At 34.4% G+C, this 14,037-nt stretch overlaps 1 protein-coding gene and 1 long non-coding RNA gene across 7 annotated transcripts; one reads left to right on the forward strand and one right to left on the reverse strand.

Annotated features, from left to right (window-relative positions):
* Positions 213-8,909, forward strand: LOC109725794 (MADS-box transcription factor 27-like). Of its 5 annotated transcripts, none has more exons than XM_020255157.1 (9): positions 213-263; positions 449-696; positions 1,704-1,782; positions 7,060-7,121; positions 7,939-8,038; positions 8,123-8,164; positions 8,246-8,329; positions 8,447-8,601; positions 8,678-8,909. In XM_020255157.1, exons 2-9 carry the CDS (start codon positions 512-514, stop codon positions 8,691-8,693), a joined length of 723 nt encoding a protein of 240 aa, XP_020110746.1. In that variant the 5' UTR covers positions 213-263; positions 449-511; the 3' UTR covers positions 8,694-8,909. The 5 variants fall into 5 exon arrangements, with proteins under 5 accessions (XP_020110746.1, XP_020110747.1, XP_020110743.1 ...); XM_020255158.1 differs by having other exon boundaries at positions 8,246-8,287; XM_020255154.1 differs by having other exon boundaries at positions 8,123-8,329.
* LOC109725796 lies at positions 4,788-13,162 on the reverse strand. 2 transcript variants are annotated; one of them, XR_002220339.1, is made up of 5 exons: positions 12,835-13,162; positions 11,818-11,875; positions 11,255-11,334; positions 5,627-7,140; positions 4,788-5,519 (listed from the first exon to the last, which is right to left on the reverse strand). It is a non-coding gene; the product is annotated as an uncharacterized LOC109725796 (long non-coding RNA). The 2 variants fall into 2 exon arrangements; XR_002220338.1 differs by lacking the exon at positions 11,255-11,334.

Below are 14,037 nucleotides of genomic sequence, written 5' to 3' on the forward strand. Positions count from 1 at the left end.
TTAATAAAATATTCAACTTACCAACTAAAATTAATTTTCAATGTAGAAATGGCAAATAATTGAGGGATTTTCATGCAATTATACTTAAAAAAAGAAAAAAAAATGTGAGGATGAAGGAGAGAGAGAGAGAGAAAGAGAGAAAAGGGTAAGAGGGTCTCGTTACTTACTAACCCTACTATTTATATATGTACATAAATAGAATAAAAGGATTAGGGGGAGGAGGAGGAGGTGGTGGAGCTAATCTCAAAAGCAAGCCAAATAAGGTAAAGTTCCAGTAGTTCCTTCTGAATCACCCAAAAAAAGGAAGTGTTAGGTTTCCTCTCTTTCTTCTTCTTCTTCTTCTTTCTTCGTCTGCTTCTTTCTCTTTCGACGGTTTTCGGCCGTCGTATGCTTTATTTTTCTTCTCTCTTTCTGTTTCCGAGTATATGATACATGATCGGATTTACAGATACGGGTTTACGGTCTTCTGGCTTTCTGTCGTTTGTTTGAGATCGAGAAGTCTGATCGGCAGATGGGGAGAGGGAAGATCGTGATCAGGAGGATCGACAACTCGACGAGCCGGCAGGTGACGTTCTCGAAGCGGCGGAATGGGCTGTTCAAGAAGGCCAAGGAGCTGGCCATCCTCTGCGACGCCGAGGTCGGCCTCATTATCTTCTCCAGCACCGGCCGGCTCTACGACTTCGCCAGCACCTGCAGGTTGTTCTAATAATTCCTTTAACTTTCTTGCTTCTTTTCTTTTTTTCTTCTTTTTAATACTCATCAGGATCTTCTACATGATAAATCAAAATATTTGAATTCAGAAATGAGAGATATAGAGGGTTCTTTTTTTTGTTTTTTTTTTTTTTCAGAAAGAAACCTGTGTGCATATGGAGCTAGCTAGCTAGCTAGGGTTTTAGATTATTGAAGAAAAAGAGAAAAATCTAGCTACTCACCTCTTCTTCTTCCTTTTTAATTAACATGGAAAAGCCTTGAACTCTATTTTTGAAAAATTACCTTATTTCATGTATCTTTTTTTAGCTTTATGCTGATATTTTTCTAAAAATTGGATTTTAATTTCTTCTTTTCTTTCTATTTTCTTCATTCGGGAGAAAACTGGGGAAATAGAGTATAGATATTGAGGCTATATGTACATATACATATACATATATATATATATATACACACACACACCATGCCCTAAAACATAAAGAAAATCTAGTTTGTTAAAATTGAATTAATCCTTTCACAAATTAAAGCTTAAACCAGGTGATAGCTTTAATTCAGTGTGTTCATATACATTTTTGGGGTTGTTTTCTATCGGATTGAACTTTTCGATAATATGATATCAGAACTAACGAAACTCTTGCAATAGTTTATTTGCTAGGGCTCATATCTTAATTTCTCCTTTGCTTTCCCCTCTTTCTCCTCTAAACTAGGAGAAAATTAGTAAAACCTGGGAAAAAATTCTTGGAGTTTTTCTTCCTATCATGTATTTACAAAAATATAGAAGCCATTTCAGAAGAATTGCCATAGAAATCAATATATAGCTTGTTTATATTCACAAATATCCCTTTCACTTGGTACATTAACTACTGTATGAGATTCACTTTGTTTGTACTTATCGGCATGCTCGGTGTTCCCTATGAAAATGTTTTGTTAAAGTATTCAACTTTTGCTCGCTTCAAAGCAAATAATTAACAAACATTATGTTCTTTCTTTTTCAGCATGAAGTCCGTGATCGAAAGATACAACAAGGCAAAAGAGGAGCATCATCTATCCATGGTTCCATCTTCGGAGGTTAAAGTATGTTATTTCGATCGAATATTTCGTGTTGCATGCTAATTATGATTTTTCATATGTTTGCATTTATGGAACAACTATATTATGTTTTTGTTGCATAGATTCGTACACAAATTTCTTATGTATTTAGCCAAAACTAATGCCTTTCATTAAAATGTTTCATAGAACAAAGAAGAAGTTAGAAAGAACCTTCCTAATACTAGCTGGATCGATAGAAGCTTACAAATTGAAGTTGCACATTGTTTAGTGTTTATATGAATGTATAGGTGTCTAGTAATAATAGAATAGTGAAATGATTTATTTCATACTTAGCATTAATGTTTGCAAATGGTTATCTATGTAAGATATGCTTAGTAAGCTAATTAATGATAAAAATTATAACTTAATTGCAAGATAATTAGTAATCTTATCATGTGAATATCTTTTAATTCTTTTCTCTTTTATCTGATTGGTAAATTGAATGCTCAATGTAGCTTGATATTTCACCATTTTGGTTTTGTATATGCTAGTATTATGTATTCATGTAGCATAATTAATTCCTCTTGAAGATATTATAAGCATCAAAATTTTGACAATTAAATGATGGTAGGGTAATTAGAGATTAGTTATGCTCGAACTTAAGTTTACCTTAAGATACTCTAATTTTTCAACGATAACTAACAAATAAAAAGTCGCGACCATTTCATTTCTTTGCAATAAACTTTCATGCTCTTTCAGTTAGGTGGTGATATTAATGGCTCTGATAACACCAATGGCAGATACATACATTGAATATCGAAGTAGTAAAAGAGTGTTGTTTGAAAGTGACCAGATTTATTGTGTGCGATCTATGCATAGTAATTATAGATCTACTAAAAACATCAGCCATTTTATAAATATATCGCTAACAATGTTAAAAACAACTTAAATGTTATCTTTCATAGATCAATGAATGCTATTATTTTAGGTTATTAAGCACTAGCTGTGCTTCATTGAATCACTGAAAAGCTCTTTTTAAGGTTTTTTGAATACTGACATTCACTAGATACATTTTAATTGATCTAAGCAAGCTTAATCACAAATTTGGTCTATAAATTAGTTTTTTATCTGAGCTCGAAAGAGATAGATCGGCCTGATCAGGATCAATACATGTACATCATTATCTTAGAGGGTCTAGATCAAATCTAAGTAAATTGATTCGTACGCAGTAGAAGCAAGTATTTTGTCATAGTTACTATCATGATGAGGTCTTAAAAACCTAGTTGAATGGAACATAATATAAGATCCAATTGGAAGTCTATGATAAGAAGGATTTTGGCCTTGTGTGAGGATATGTAATTGATGAAAAAGTCCTAATAGAAGTACTAGTTTCTTTGGCTATGCATTTAAGCCTCACCTTTTCGCCTCTTCTTCCTTTCCTTTCACTTCTTCCATTAGTCTTTTATTTTCTTGTTTTATCCGATTCAAATTCTGTTTTACTGCAATCATGTAATAGCCCAAAAGACTTTCCATCAAACGAGGTCGCACAAACTTCTGAGGAGTCTTGTAGTTCCATTTATATGACTTATATCTGCCATGAGATCAATGTTCTCATTTTCCATATGAAACTTCCATCATCAACTCCATCAGTGATCAAAATGCCATAAAAATCCCTCCAAAAGAGGAGAAAGCAGATCTTAGGAGGAGAGAATCACACTGCACTATCATTCAGATCACTGCTCCCTCAAGAGTAAAGAAGTAGGTTTTGCCTGGTCTAATAATAGATGAGCAAGGCGAGATGCCTCGATCGGCATCTTGACCAACAAAGCTAGAATTGGCGGTCACCTCGTGGTTTTGCATATCCGTTGAGACGACACGGAATACCTAAAAGTCACTTAGTTCTTTAGATTCTCTAGAAGCAATAAACCGTGGATCTTTATTTGTAATAATGGCAATAGGTCTATAAATAGTAAGAGTTCCAGGTCTTTCCCAAGCCCCAAACATCAAGAATGTTGTACTCTGTTTCTCTAGGTAATAAAAATTTTCACTACTTCAAAAGTATATTTCTCTTTCTTGCACTTAATCTTTGATGCGAGTAGGTTCAGCCTAGCAAGATCAGACATACCCAATCAAAATGTAAAAATTATGAGTCGCACGAACTTTACGAGCAGAATCAATCAGCCCGCGAGAACCTGCTGCCTTATTTTCTCTATTCTTCTCAGAATGCATAGTATAGTCCATGCCCATTAGCTTCATCATTTTCTTTCTACTAGGCTCTCATGATTAGTTTTGATTACAAACTGCTTTACGTCCGAGTAATGTTTTCAACTTGGCAACAATTAGAAGTATGGCTAGAAACTCCTTCACATAAAGTGGAGTCCTCAGTTTTTTAGCTAAATGGAAAGATGTACTTTGGTTTCTTTGTGTAACTATTGCTGTCTCAAATTGCGAATACTTATCTTAGGTAGTTGATACACAGCTCTGCTTTTCATGTAGACTTAAGATCTCATCAAAGAAAATATGATCAAATTTTCTTTTTAAGTAGAGCAAGATTACATCATTCATGATAGCTTGGAAAGTAACAGATACATTAGTAAGCCCAAATAGCACCGTGGACTCATGCATACAAGGTTGGATCAGAAAACATGCCAAACATGGATGCAAACATGGATGAAAAGGGTCGCAACTAAGAAAGAAACAGAGAATAAAGCTTAAGCTTATATGACAGAGCCTAAAGACCACATTTATCCTCAAAGAGAAAATTAACAATATACTTAAAAAGAATATGCTCTAACATTTTTCAAGATTGTGCATACTTCTTTGAGCAAGTTACCATTTGCATAATAGTCCCTCACATCACCCTGTCAAATTTCTTCAACCTAACTAGCATAAGGATACAGAATATTTACCCTACACCTAAGACACCCTGCCTTTGAACCTTCTAACTTCAGAATTTTCCTTCAAAAACACTGCTATCATCATTTCCGTAAGCATCTATAGACTATATAACCTAATCTGGAAATGCGTCCCCCACTTAGATGCTTGAGATGTTCAAAAAATCCAAAAAACTTTCAAATTTAAAATTATTTAAACCTTTGAAACATCAAATTAGGTTCACCTGAATAATACATTCCAAAACTAAGCCAATGAAAATTGAAGGTTTCAAACTTCTAGTTTGAACTTCGAAGTAAGCTATGTAAAAAACAAGTTTTGAAAGACTATTACACAATATTAAAAGAAACTGAGCTACTGTACTATAGATAATAGACGAGCAATGCCTGGGTTCACTATTTAGTGATTGTATCCAAAGGCTACAAAATCTATAGTAAGCACTATTCATATACTATCTATAGTATAGTGGCTCAATTCTATTGAAAAAATTCTACGAGAAAATGAGGGGGAAAAAAAAAAAGAAATCCTACGTTCTAAATTTGTGAAACCACAAAGCAGAGAATTCAAGTCATGTAAAATACGCTCTGCAAAACTTGAAACTCTCATACTATTCTATGTCTTGATGTCGTAATCAACTATTATAATCATCTTAACCTCTTTGTTGAAGCCCTTCGTCAAGTTGTCGCCACCTGAGTCTGCCTGAAAATTCAATTCAGTTCCCTCATCCAGCACCTCTTCGTCAGGGGCATCCTCGCGCTGTAGGTCAAACAGCTGTACCAGTTTAAGATAATTTTCCTCATATGTCACCTCTTGTATGATACATGAATTGATATCAAATAGATCTTGGATCCTGAGGTGATTCAGTGCCATCGACAGATGCATCAACAGGACTGCAGAACACGAAGCAAACAATAGAACAATCATGAAGAAAACAATTTAATACAGGAGGAAAAAAGAAATACATAAACTAAAGAAAATTGGACGAACACATACGTACCTTTAGTGAATTTTCATTTTTCTTTTTCCACCGAGTTTTGCTAGCAGAGAGGCACTTTGAGCTTCGGTAGAAACTTGGTATTTATCAACTAACATAACACCTTGTACTATTCTGGATGCTTTCTCTGTTCTCTGTAACTAAATCTGTTGTCCTGACCTTAATAAGCAGAAGTAACAATGGAGTACAGGGAGAACTTTTTTATCTCATAATATAATCATTTGCTTGTTTCAAAACTTGAGCATCTCCAATACTTGTACTCGTAGTATATCTTACATGAAAGAAATCATACATCATTTGTTACAAAAAACACATCAAACAATCAGAAATATTTCTCCAACAGTTACGGACAGATTGTGTACTTTTTCACACATCAAATGGTAAAGATCAAATTGAACTAGGAGTTACAAAGAATTCAATGATATTTTACTATCACATTTCCTGTTTCCACTGTTTACTCAATGGAATGCGAAATGGATGAAGAACCATGACATAAACCTAAGCACGAACCTGGCATATACAGCAAGTGAAGAGTAGCCGATCATACTTACTGTCATAGCTTGATGCACAAAGGTCATCTTGTACTGTTCAAATACTTGCAACATCACCCCAACTGATATATTCACTTATTTCGATAATAGGGAAGGGTTCTAGTTACAATTATATATTACATTCCAAACTAACTTGAGAAGCTGCATTTGGGTCGGTGAAATTAGATAATGCAACTTTCAAAAGTAGTTACAGTGAGTGAAGAAATAGGCATAACCAGACCAACCGAAGAACAAATACAGCCCAACTGCAGAATCACATAGACAGCAGAATAGTTTCATGCATAAAAAGATAATTGACTACCAAATTATATGTGTAACCAAATGGAAACATTTTAATTAGCTTACCAGTACCTCAGCACAAGGCATGCCTCCATAGATCTCAGGTTTGTGAGTACCAAAAACAATAGGCATTAGATCACTTATTCTAATCTAAGCAATCAAAGACTTAAGAAGAAATACCTAGTAGAAAAAGTAAATAACTGGCTACCAAGTTATCAACCAATCACAAAGTCTAAGCAGCTACATCCCATATTACCTGCTTGAAACAGTATTTTTAACAATCGTAAATTCCATGCGACTTTTCTTGCGCTGTGTGGTTTGGCAGTAGGATTTTCATGTATATATTTGTCATGTATATATTGGAACTGTAGCAATCCCACGCATGCTTATATAATAGTGAAAGCAAAGAAATAGAATTCCTATATATTCATATCAAACATCAGGCAATTTCATTTGTCCCTACTACTGACATATTAGACATCCAATTTAATTATGGAATTGATGTTGCTCTTTTGAGCTGAGAATATATTTTATTAATGTTTAACAAGCTAGTATTTTGCAACTTCATTGATAGCATGACAAAGTTTTTGTTCATGTCACTCACAGTTCTGGCAAAGGGAGGCAGCAAACTTGAGGCAGCAACTGCACAACTTGCAAGAGAATCATCGGTATGATAATCACCACACCCTACAAGAAATTTTGAATCAGCATAATTTCCAGCAGTCATTTGTCATCCAAATAAGCATAAATTGTTAAAAAGTACACGTAGGCATACATCAAGAAAATAAGCAAAAGCTTGTTTGCATAATACTAACTTCAACAGATGAAGCATTTCATTCTCACAACTTCTTACCGAGAATTAGGAAATAGAGTAACAAACATGGATTACCACATTGAACTGCATCATTGATCAATAAATTTCCATTCCTATAAAGCAGAAAATCATGTCTGCAAGTGTACTTCAGTACGATAATAAGTATACCACAGTAAGTGCAACATCCACCCTACCTCATTTCCTGCATGTCGTTTTTTGCAAAAGGCACTAAAACGCAGCATGCAATTTGCGATACATAATTGATACAAAGGCTAACCATTATCTCAAATAAGTATATTATATTGGCTAAAATGGTGAACAAATGGCTCTCCCCCAGTTAGCTATTTCATCTAAAATGAGATTCTAACCAAGGATGTTAGTATTTGCTTAAATGGTGAACAAATAAATGGCTCTCCCCCACTATGCTGTTTTCTAACACAAACTTGCATAAAGAGACAGAAAGAGTTGATTGTAACATACATTCGCTAATACCTATCTTGCATTTCACAAAATGTATTAAGAAGTTTAAGAGAAAGCTACCATCTGAGATAGGATGACAAAAATAATTTAATCTTTTTATAGAATGCTATTGTAGTTTGGCTGCCTCTGTCTTTCTAAGAGGTTTTAATCACTAGATAGCATGACAAAATTATTTTGACAAACTTTTGCAGGCAGTTGATGGGAGAAGAGCTCTCTGGCTTAGGCGTTAAGGACCTACAAAATTTGGAGAATCAGTTAGAAATGAGTTTGCATGGTGTGCGAATGAAGAAGGTTAAATTATGCTTCCCTCAACTTTTTATTGCTTTTCTTCCTTTCTTTTTGAGATTCTTGATGCAGTTATATTTCTCTCTACAGGACCAACTTTTAATTGATGAAATTCAAGAACTAAATCGGAAGGTTGTGCAACATAGACGACTTTTATTTTACGTCAAATGTGATGCATGTCAATCAGCTAATCTTGCAATGGTTTCATTACAGGGAAGTCTCATACACCAAGAAAACATAGAGCTTTATAAGAAGGTAAACCTCATTCGTCAAGAAAACATGGAATTATATAAGAAGGTACTGGATTCTAGAGCTAACAAATTTGTAAAGATGCTTAAGAAATTTGCAGAAACAAAGCAAATTTACGTACATTAAAATATGGGATCAATATTTCTTAGCAACGGAATTTGTCAGGTTTATGAAACAAATGGGGTAAGTGGTGTCAGCAGCACAATACCAACTCCATACAATTTTAGCATTACAGAGGATGCAGATGTTCCTATTCATCTCGAACTAAGCCAGCCACAACAACAACCTGATGGGATGCAATCTGGAGCTCCCAAACTAGGGTAACTTCTAATTTCAAATTTTAGAATATACTAACCTTTAATTACAAGCTTAACCCTAAAATAATTCTTTGCACAGACTTCAACTGCACTAAGAAGATGATCCACAAGTCATGATTGCTTATCTGTGGTATTCCATTTATAGTCCAAGGGATACGAGTGTATGCAGCAGGTATCAGCATTTCTTGAATAAGCAAGAGCATCATCATATTGAGCTATGTATTTATAACTCACATGGATTAATTGAAGCACCCAATTATTGTGTAAAAGTGTGTTGCAATAAAAATGAGATACAAAAAGATTTAGTATAATGACTTCAAATTAGAAATATTTGCATACATGGATCGGTATTTTTCTTTTTTGCTTTTTTAGAGGAAGCCCGTAGGCATGGACTGTACACCAATAAGCTGGTTGAAGTCTAATGATTGAATGAACATATACGTGTTGCCCTCCTATCTGAATGAGATGCCATGTTAAATAGCTAACACCAGATTCTCAATTAACATATAGTTTGGTCCTTACATATTACGAGGAAAGGCCATATTCAACTATCTAGTCCTTTTATGCCACATCTTGGAATCAGAATCCCCCTTAAAGGGAGACAAGTAGACCCCAACTTAAATTTGACTATTTTAGGAAGGAAAGTGAGTCAACTAAAACTCTTTCAAATAAACACTGCAAATTCCCCTTATTCTCAACAATCACAATTCAACCTTTAATCTCAAAAGTCCAGCCAACTATAATAGCAGTATAGCATTGATTGATTGGCTTCTGAGAAGCTAATTAAACCAACACAATTACATTATTCCCACCTATGAAAGAATCACTTCCACATAGCATGAGTTCTAGATAATCAACTCTAAGCAAAAGGGTGGTGAATACGGGCAATAACATTGAAGGATGACAAATAATTCAGTATGTGCAATTTGACTAAGCAGTATAATATCATAATATTTCCTGTTCGCTTGGTCATCTCCATATCATTATGCTACACTGCCTCCTACAGCTCCAAAGACATGAGCAGTATCTTGATTCTCTCAGCAAAATTTGAAAGTGGCAAGTGAAACATTTCATCCATAATTCCAGGTTCAAGCTTATAGTGGGAAAGTTAGTATGTATTCTAAAACACAGCTTTTTATTCGGATATTAAACCTTAAATTTACAATGAAAAGTGCATGGCTACTTATATGATGAACTATCACAGTACCGACATTTGCTAAAACCAATAGGTGGCAGAGGCTGAAATGAGCTTCTGGCTCAGCTAAATTTTAAGGCTTCTGCTTCTGCCATGGCAGAAGAATTGGGAGGATTACTGACAGAAATGCTGTGCTGTTGGTACTTCAAACAGCTCTACTCAATTTTGCACTGCTGAAACTCCAAGTGGGCCTAACGGGCTCTAAATTTAGATGGGCTGATTCAAACAGGTGCTTCTTTCCAGTGACATTCTTAAATGACGTGTCATTTTGCTTCATTTAGCTGGGCCTATCAAACATATGCTTAAATTGTTATAGTTGAGTTGTATGGCTAGTACAAGAGCTATATTTCTGCTCCAGTTATGATGCTGACACTTTAGCACCACTCAACCTAACTAACTGCTTATGTAATTATTCTTAAAAACCTATGGAGCTCATTTAGGGATTCACAGACAAAGTAAAAAATAAAATAAAAATGCAAATTGACCATGAAAATGGTCAAGAATGGAAAGGAAACATATAAACTCCCTTCTTGAAGATTAAAGTAATGCGTCAAATCAACTTATAAAGGAGGGAAAAAGAACCAATTTAACAATATCATAATAATGATCTAAGGACAAGAAAGTCACATTTACACACAATTCTAGAGGAATCCCATGGACAACTGATTGTTAATTTCTGAAATTGATCAGCAACACATCTTCGCTTTTCTTATTATTGACTTTTTTTTTTGTTAAAATTTGGAAGGATCAATCTGTGGGCAATAACGAGAAAGAATGCATTAGGCCAAGGAGGTTAATCGTGACTCGTGAGAAAAGAAACTAGATTATACTACCATTTTCTGAGTTCCCGACAAAGACTGAAATAAAAAATTTGGACAAAATCAGAGAATCCCAATGAATAAGAGGAAAATATGTAGTGAGACAATTTTCATGAAAGTACTATATCAAATTCTGAGGTAATAGGCGCGCTTTAAAAATCCAAATGGTAAACTAAAAAAAGGCAGTTTACACACGAGCTAATATGGAAGAGAAGATAAAAATCAGATCAGCGGATGAAATCATATTTTCAAGTTCAAGTAGAAACGTAGCAAAAGGCCCACAGAAATAGATAAATCATTATTTAAGTCTCAATTGAACCTAAGATGATGGAATATCTCACCGAAAATCAGAGCCAAAGAGGCAAATAAATAGTTTGTGAGAACTAAAGTTCCGAAAGCATCTCTCAAATATATGGTTTCTGAATTATAATATTGTCGAAATTGTTGATAGAACATTAAGTTGTACAATGCTTGCTTTATGATACTAATGCACAGGTTGAACAGCAATTGTAATACACATAAATAATTACTGGATAAAAATTTCTATTTAGCCGCTAGCTAAAATCACGTCCAATAACCTTCGCAATTAGAAAATCAAATAATGGCAGACAAACAACCATATATACACAATAATATCTCCTACCATGTCATCTGTAAGTATTCTACCAAAATGACATAGCATGTTGGGCTAACACATGTCAAGGCTTCAGACATATGATCACTCTGCAATACCATGATTCACATAAGCATGAGAACAGTCATGCTTTAAAGAACTTGTAAAGACTAGTTAGAGAACAAGTGTCACTGTGAGCAGATGCTTGATAAAAGAAATCATCAGGACGTGAACCTAAACCACATGAGATATTTATGAATAGCATTTTAATAGCATCCACACACAAAGGAACCTTCATTAAAGGGCGCTATGAACTCCCATAATGAGAATCGCATTGCAAAGATCAGAGTACTCAGAAGTAACCTAAAGATAACTAAAGACCGAGAGATACAGTATTATAGGCAAAGAAGAAGCAACGGAAATGGCAGTGAATAAGATTTGGCTTATAAGAAAGATGCCTTTCAGTATTTACTGGTGATCCTTGACACCAGTTCCAGATAAGCAGTAAATAATGATCTCAATCCAAATAGCTGACATCATAATATATGAACATTTACAAAATTTAATTTTAGGCCTCGAAAAGATTAACTTACGAAAATCTTGCAAGATGGGCAGTCGCTGCCTCGAGGTTGCTGCCGCCGCATGCAAAAACTAATCAAAAAACAGAAGAAAAAAACAAGGGTCAGACAATGAAAGATTTTAAATTTAATCAAGAGTTGTGATTAGAAAAATGCTTCACTTGGCATAGATATTACACATTTCTTGGATATTATTCTTCAAGTTCATGTATAGCAAAGCTATCAAATATTGTTAGGGTGATCAACAACTTTTCTAGCTACTCCTTAAGAACAGATAGACTAAACAATATTTTGCACAACTCAGAAAGAATAACAACAACATTAAAAACCAAATATTTCTGAGCTGTAAGTTTCTAAAGTCTTTTAGCTCTTAACTACAATTGAGTATATTTAGCTGCAAAATTTGACAATGGACATCATTTCATGTATGCATAAAAAGCAAGTCATTACAAATTATCACTGCATGATGTTTTTCATAGAATGACAGGAAGAGCTTCCAACATTACCAAAAAAAAAAAAAAAATCAACTTATGAGTTATTTAAACATGTATGAATCACTATAAACATGGAATTCAAATGCGCAAACATTACAGGTTACAACTTTGCAATCACTGAAAACATCCTAGTACAAACAATGAAGTTTCACTTGTATGACATGTTAGTTCCTAGAACAATAAGAACTCTCTTAAGGACAAAACTCGCAAACAGTACGCATAGATTCTATAGAGACTTTGTTTCAAGCCGTCAAAAAGGTCTTAAGTTTCTCATTATTTTAACCAAAAAAAATCAAAAATCAACCAATTGACAATTAATCTGAAACCTACAACTAGCTCGAAATCGATCCATCGATTCTACATTTTTCAAGGTACAAAACCTCAAACAGATACCATCTCCGAGCTCAAAAGATGAGCAAAATTAGGATCTACGTAGAGAACAAATAGCACATACAAACTAAAACTCTATAAATGCCCTTATCAAGCTTATACTACGACAACCGAAGCCAAATGAGCGAATCCCTGGTGAATTGCTTACCCATATCCTCCGGATCCCCGCTCAAAGCGATCGCCCCCTCCAACTCTCTCTATCTCACCTAAACATGGACGCAAAGAGATTCATAATGCACTCACGACTAGAAACTAGAGGCACGAGGACGACGAAGACGAAGGTGAGGGATCCGCTCGAGAGAGGGATATATAGAGGAGTGGGGAGAGGGTGGGGGTGGGGAACCAAAACATCTGAGAGAGTTAGGGTTTCTCCGAGGATTAAAAAAATGGCGAGGAGCGGTGGATCTTCGTCCACGTCTCAAACCCTAATTTTTTAAATCCCGGGGGAGGGATCGGAGGAGGGGGAAAACAAATGCGAGAGGTCGACGAAGGATTAAAAAATAATTATACATTAATATTAATTAATAATAATAATAATTAGAAAAAGGGCTTATTTTAATGCGGTGTGGTGTTCCTGCGGAGCACCTTAATGAGTCGGTAAATAATGTTGCCGTACTGTCAGGTGGCCAGCACGTGAGGGGCTGTGAAAATATCTGCGCGAGAGGAGTAACTGCATGCACCCGGTGTATCGTGGACCATTCCTCCAAACCTTACTCCAAGCTTTAAAATAAAAAATTAATTAATTTATCCGACATAGAATACTTTAAGTATCAAATAAAACATTTATAAATATCGGGCATGTATTTCACTCTCAGTATAATTTTTTTTGTGCTACTTATAATAAAAAAAAATATTTTTAATATATTAATTTTTTTAAAATATTTTAGATGATTTTTATTAAATTAGTTTATCATCAAGTACTAATGATTAATGAATATTACTATATGTCTCCCAAAATATTATTTTTATATATTACTAACGTATTGATATATATATGATATAAAGCATATTAATTATTTATTGTATATAAAAGTTATTTGGTATTACAAAATAAAAGTGGCAAGCGTTTGAGACAAACTGCATTACAAAACTATGAATAGTTTAATAAATTTTGATATTTTATTTAATTTTCTAAGTTTTTCTGATATTTACTTTTCTAAATTGAAAATTTTGGTTCTCACATTCTGAATAAGCAAATATGTCAGCAATCCAAAAATATCATATGTGTTTATAAATACATCACCGGTATATAAGATTACAAGGATTTAAAGCACTTTCCAATATTACAAGTGCGGCGTACGAGGTGCACGGATACACCGGGTCCACAAAACAACAAAATATTTAAAAATAT

This window comes from Ananas comosus, linkage group 20, assembly GCF_001540865.1.
Source record: "Ananas comosus cultivar F153 linkage group 20, ASM154086v1, whole genome shotgun sequence".
NCBI lineage: Eukaryota > Viridiplantae > Streptophyta > Magnoliopsida > Poales > Bromeliaceae > Ananas > Ananas comosus.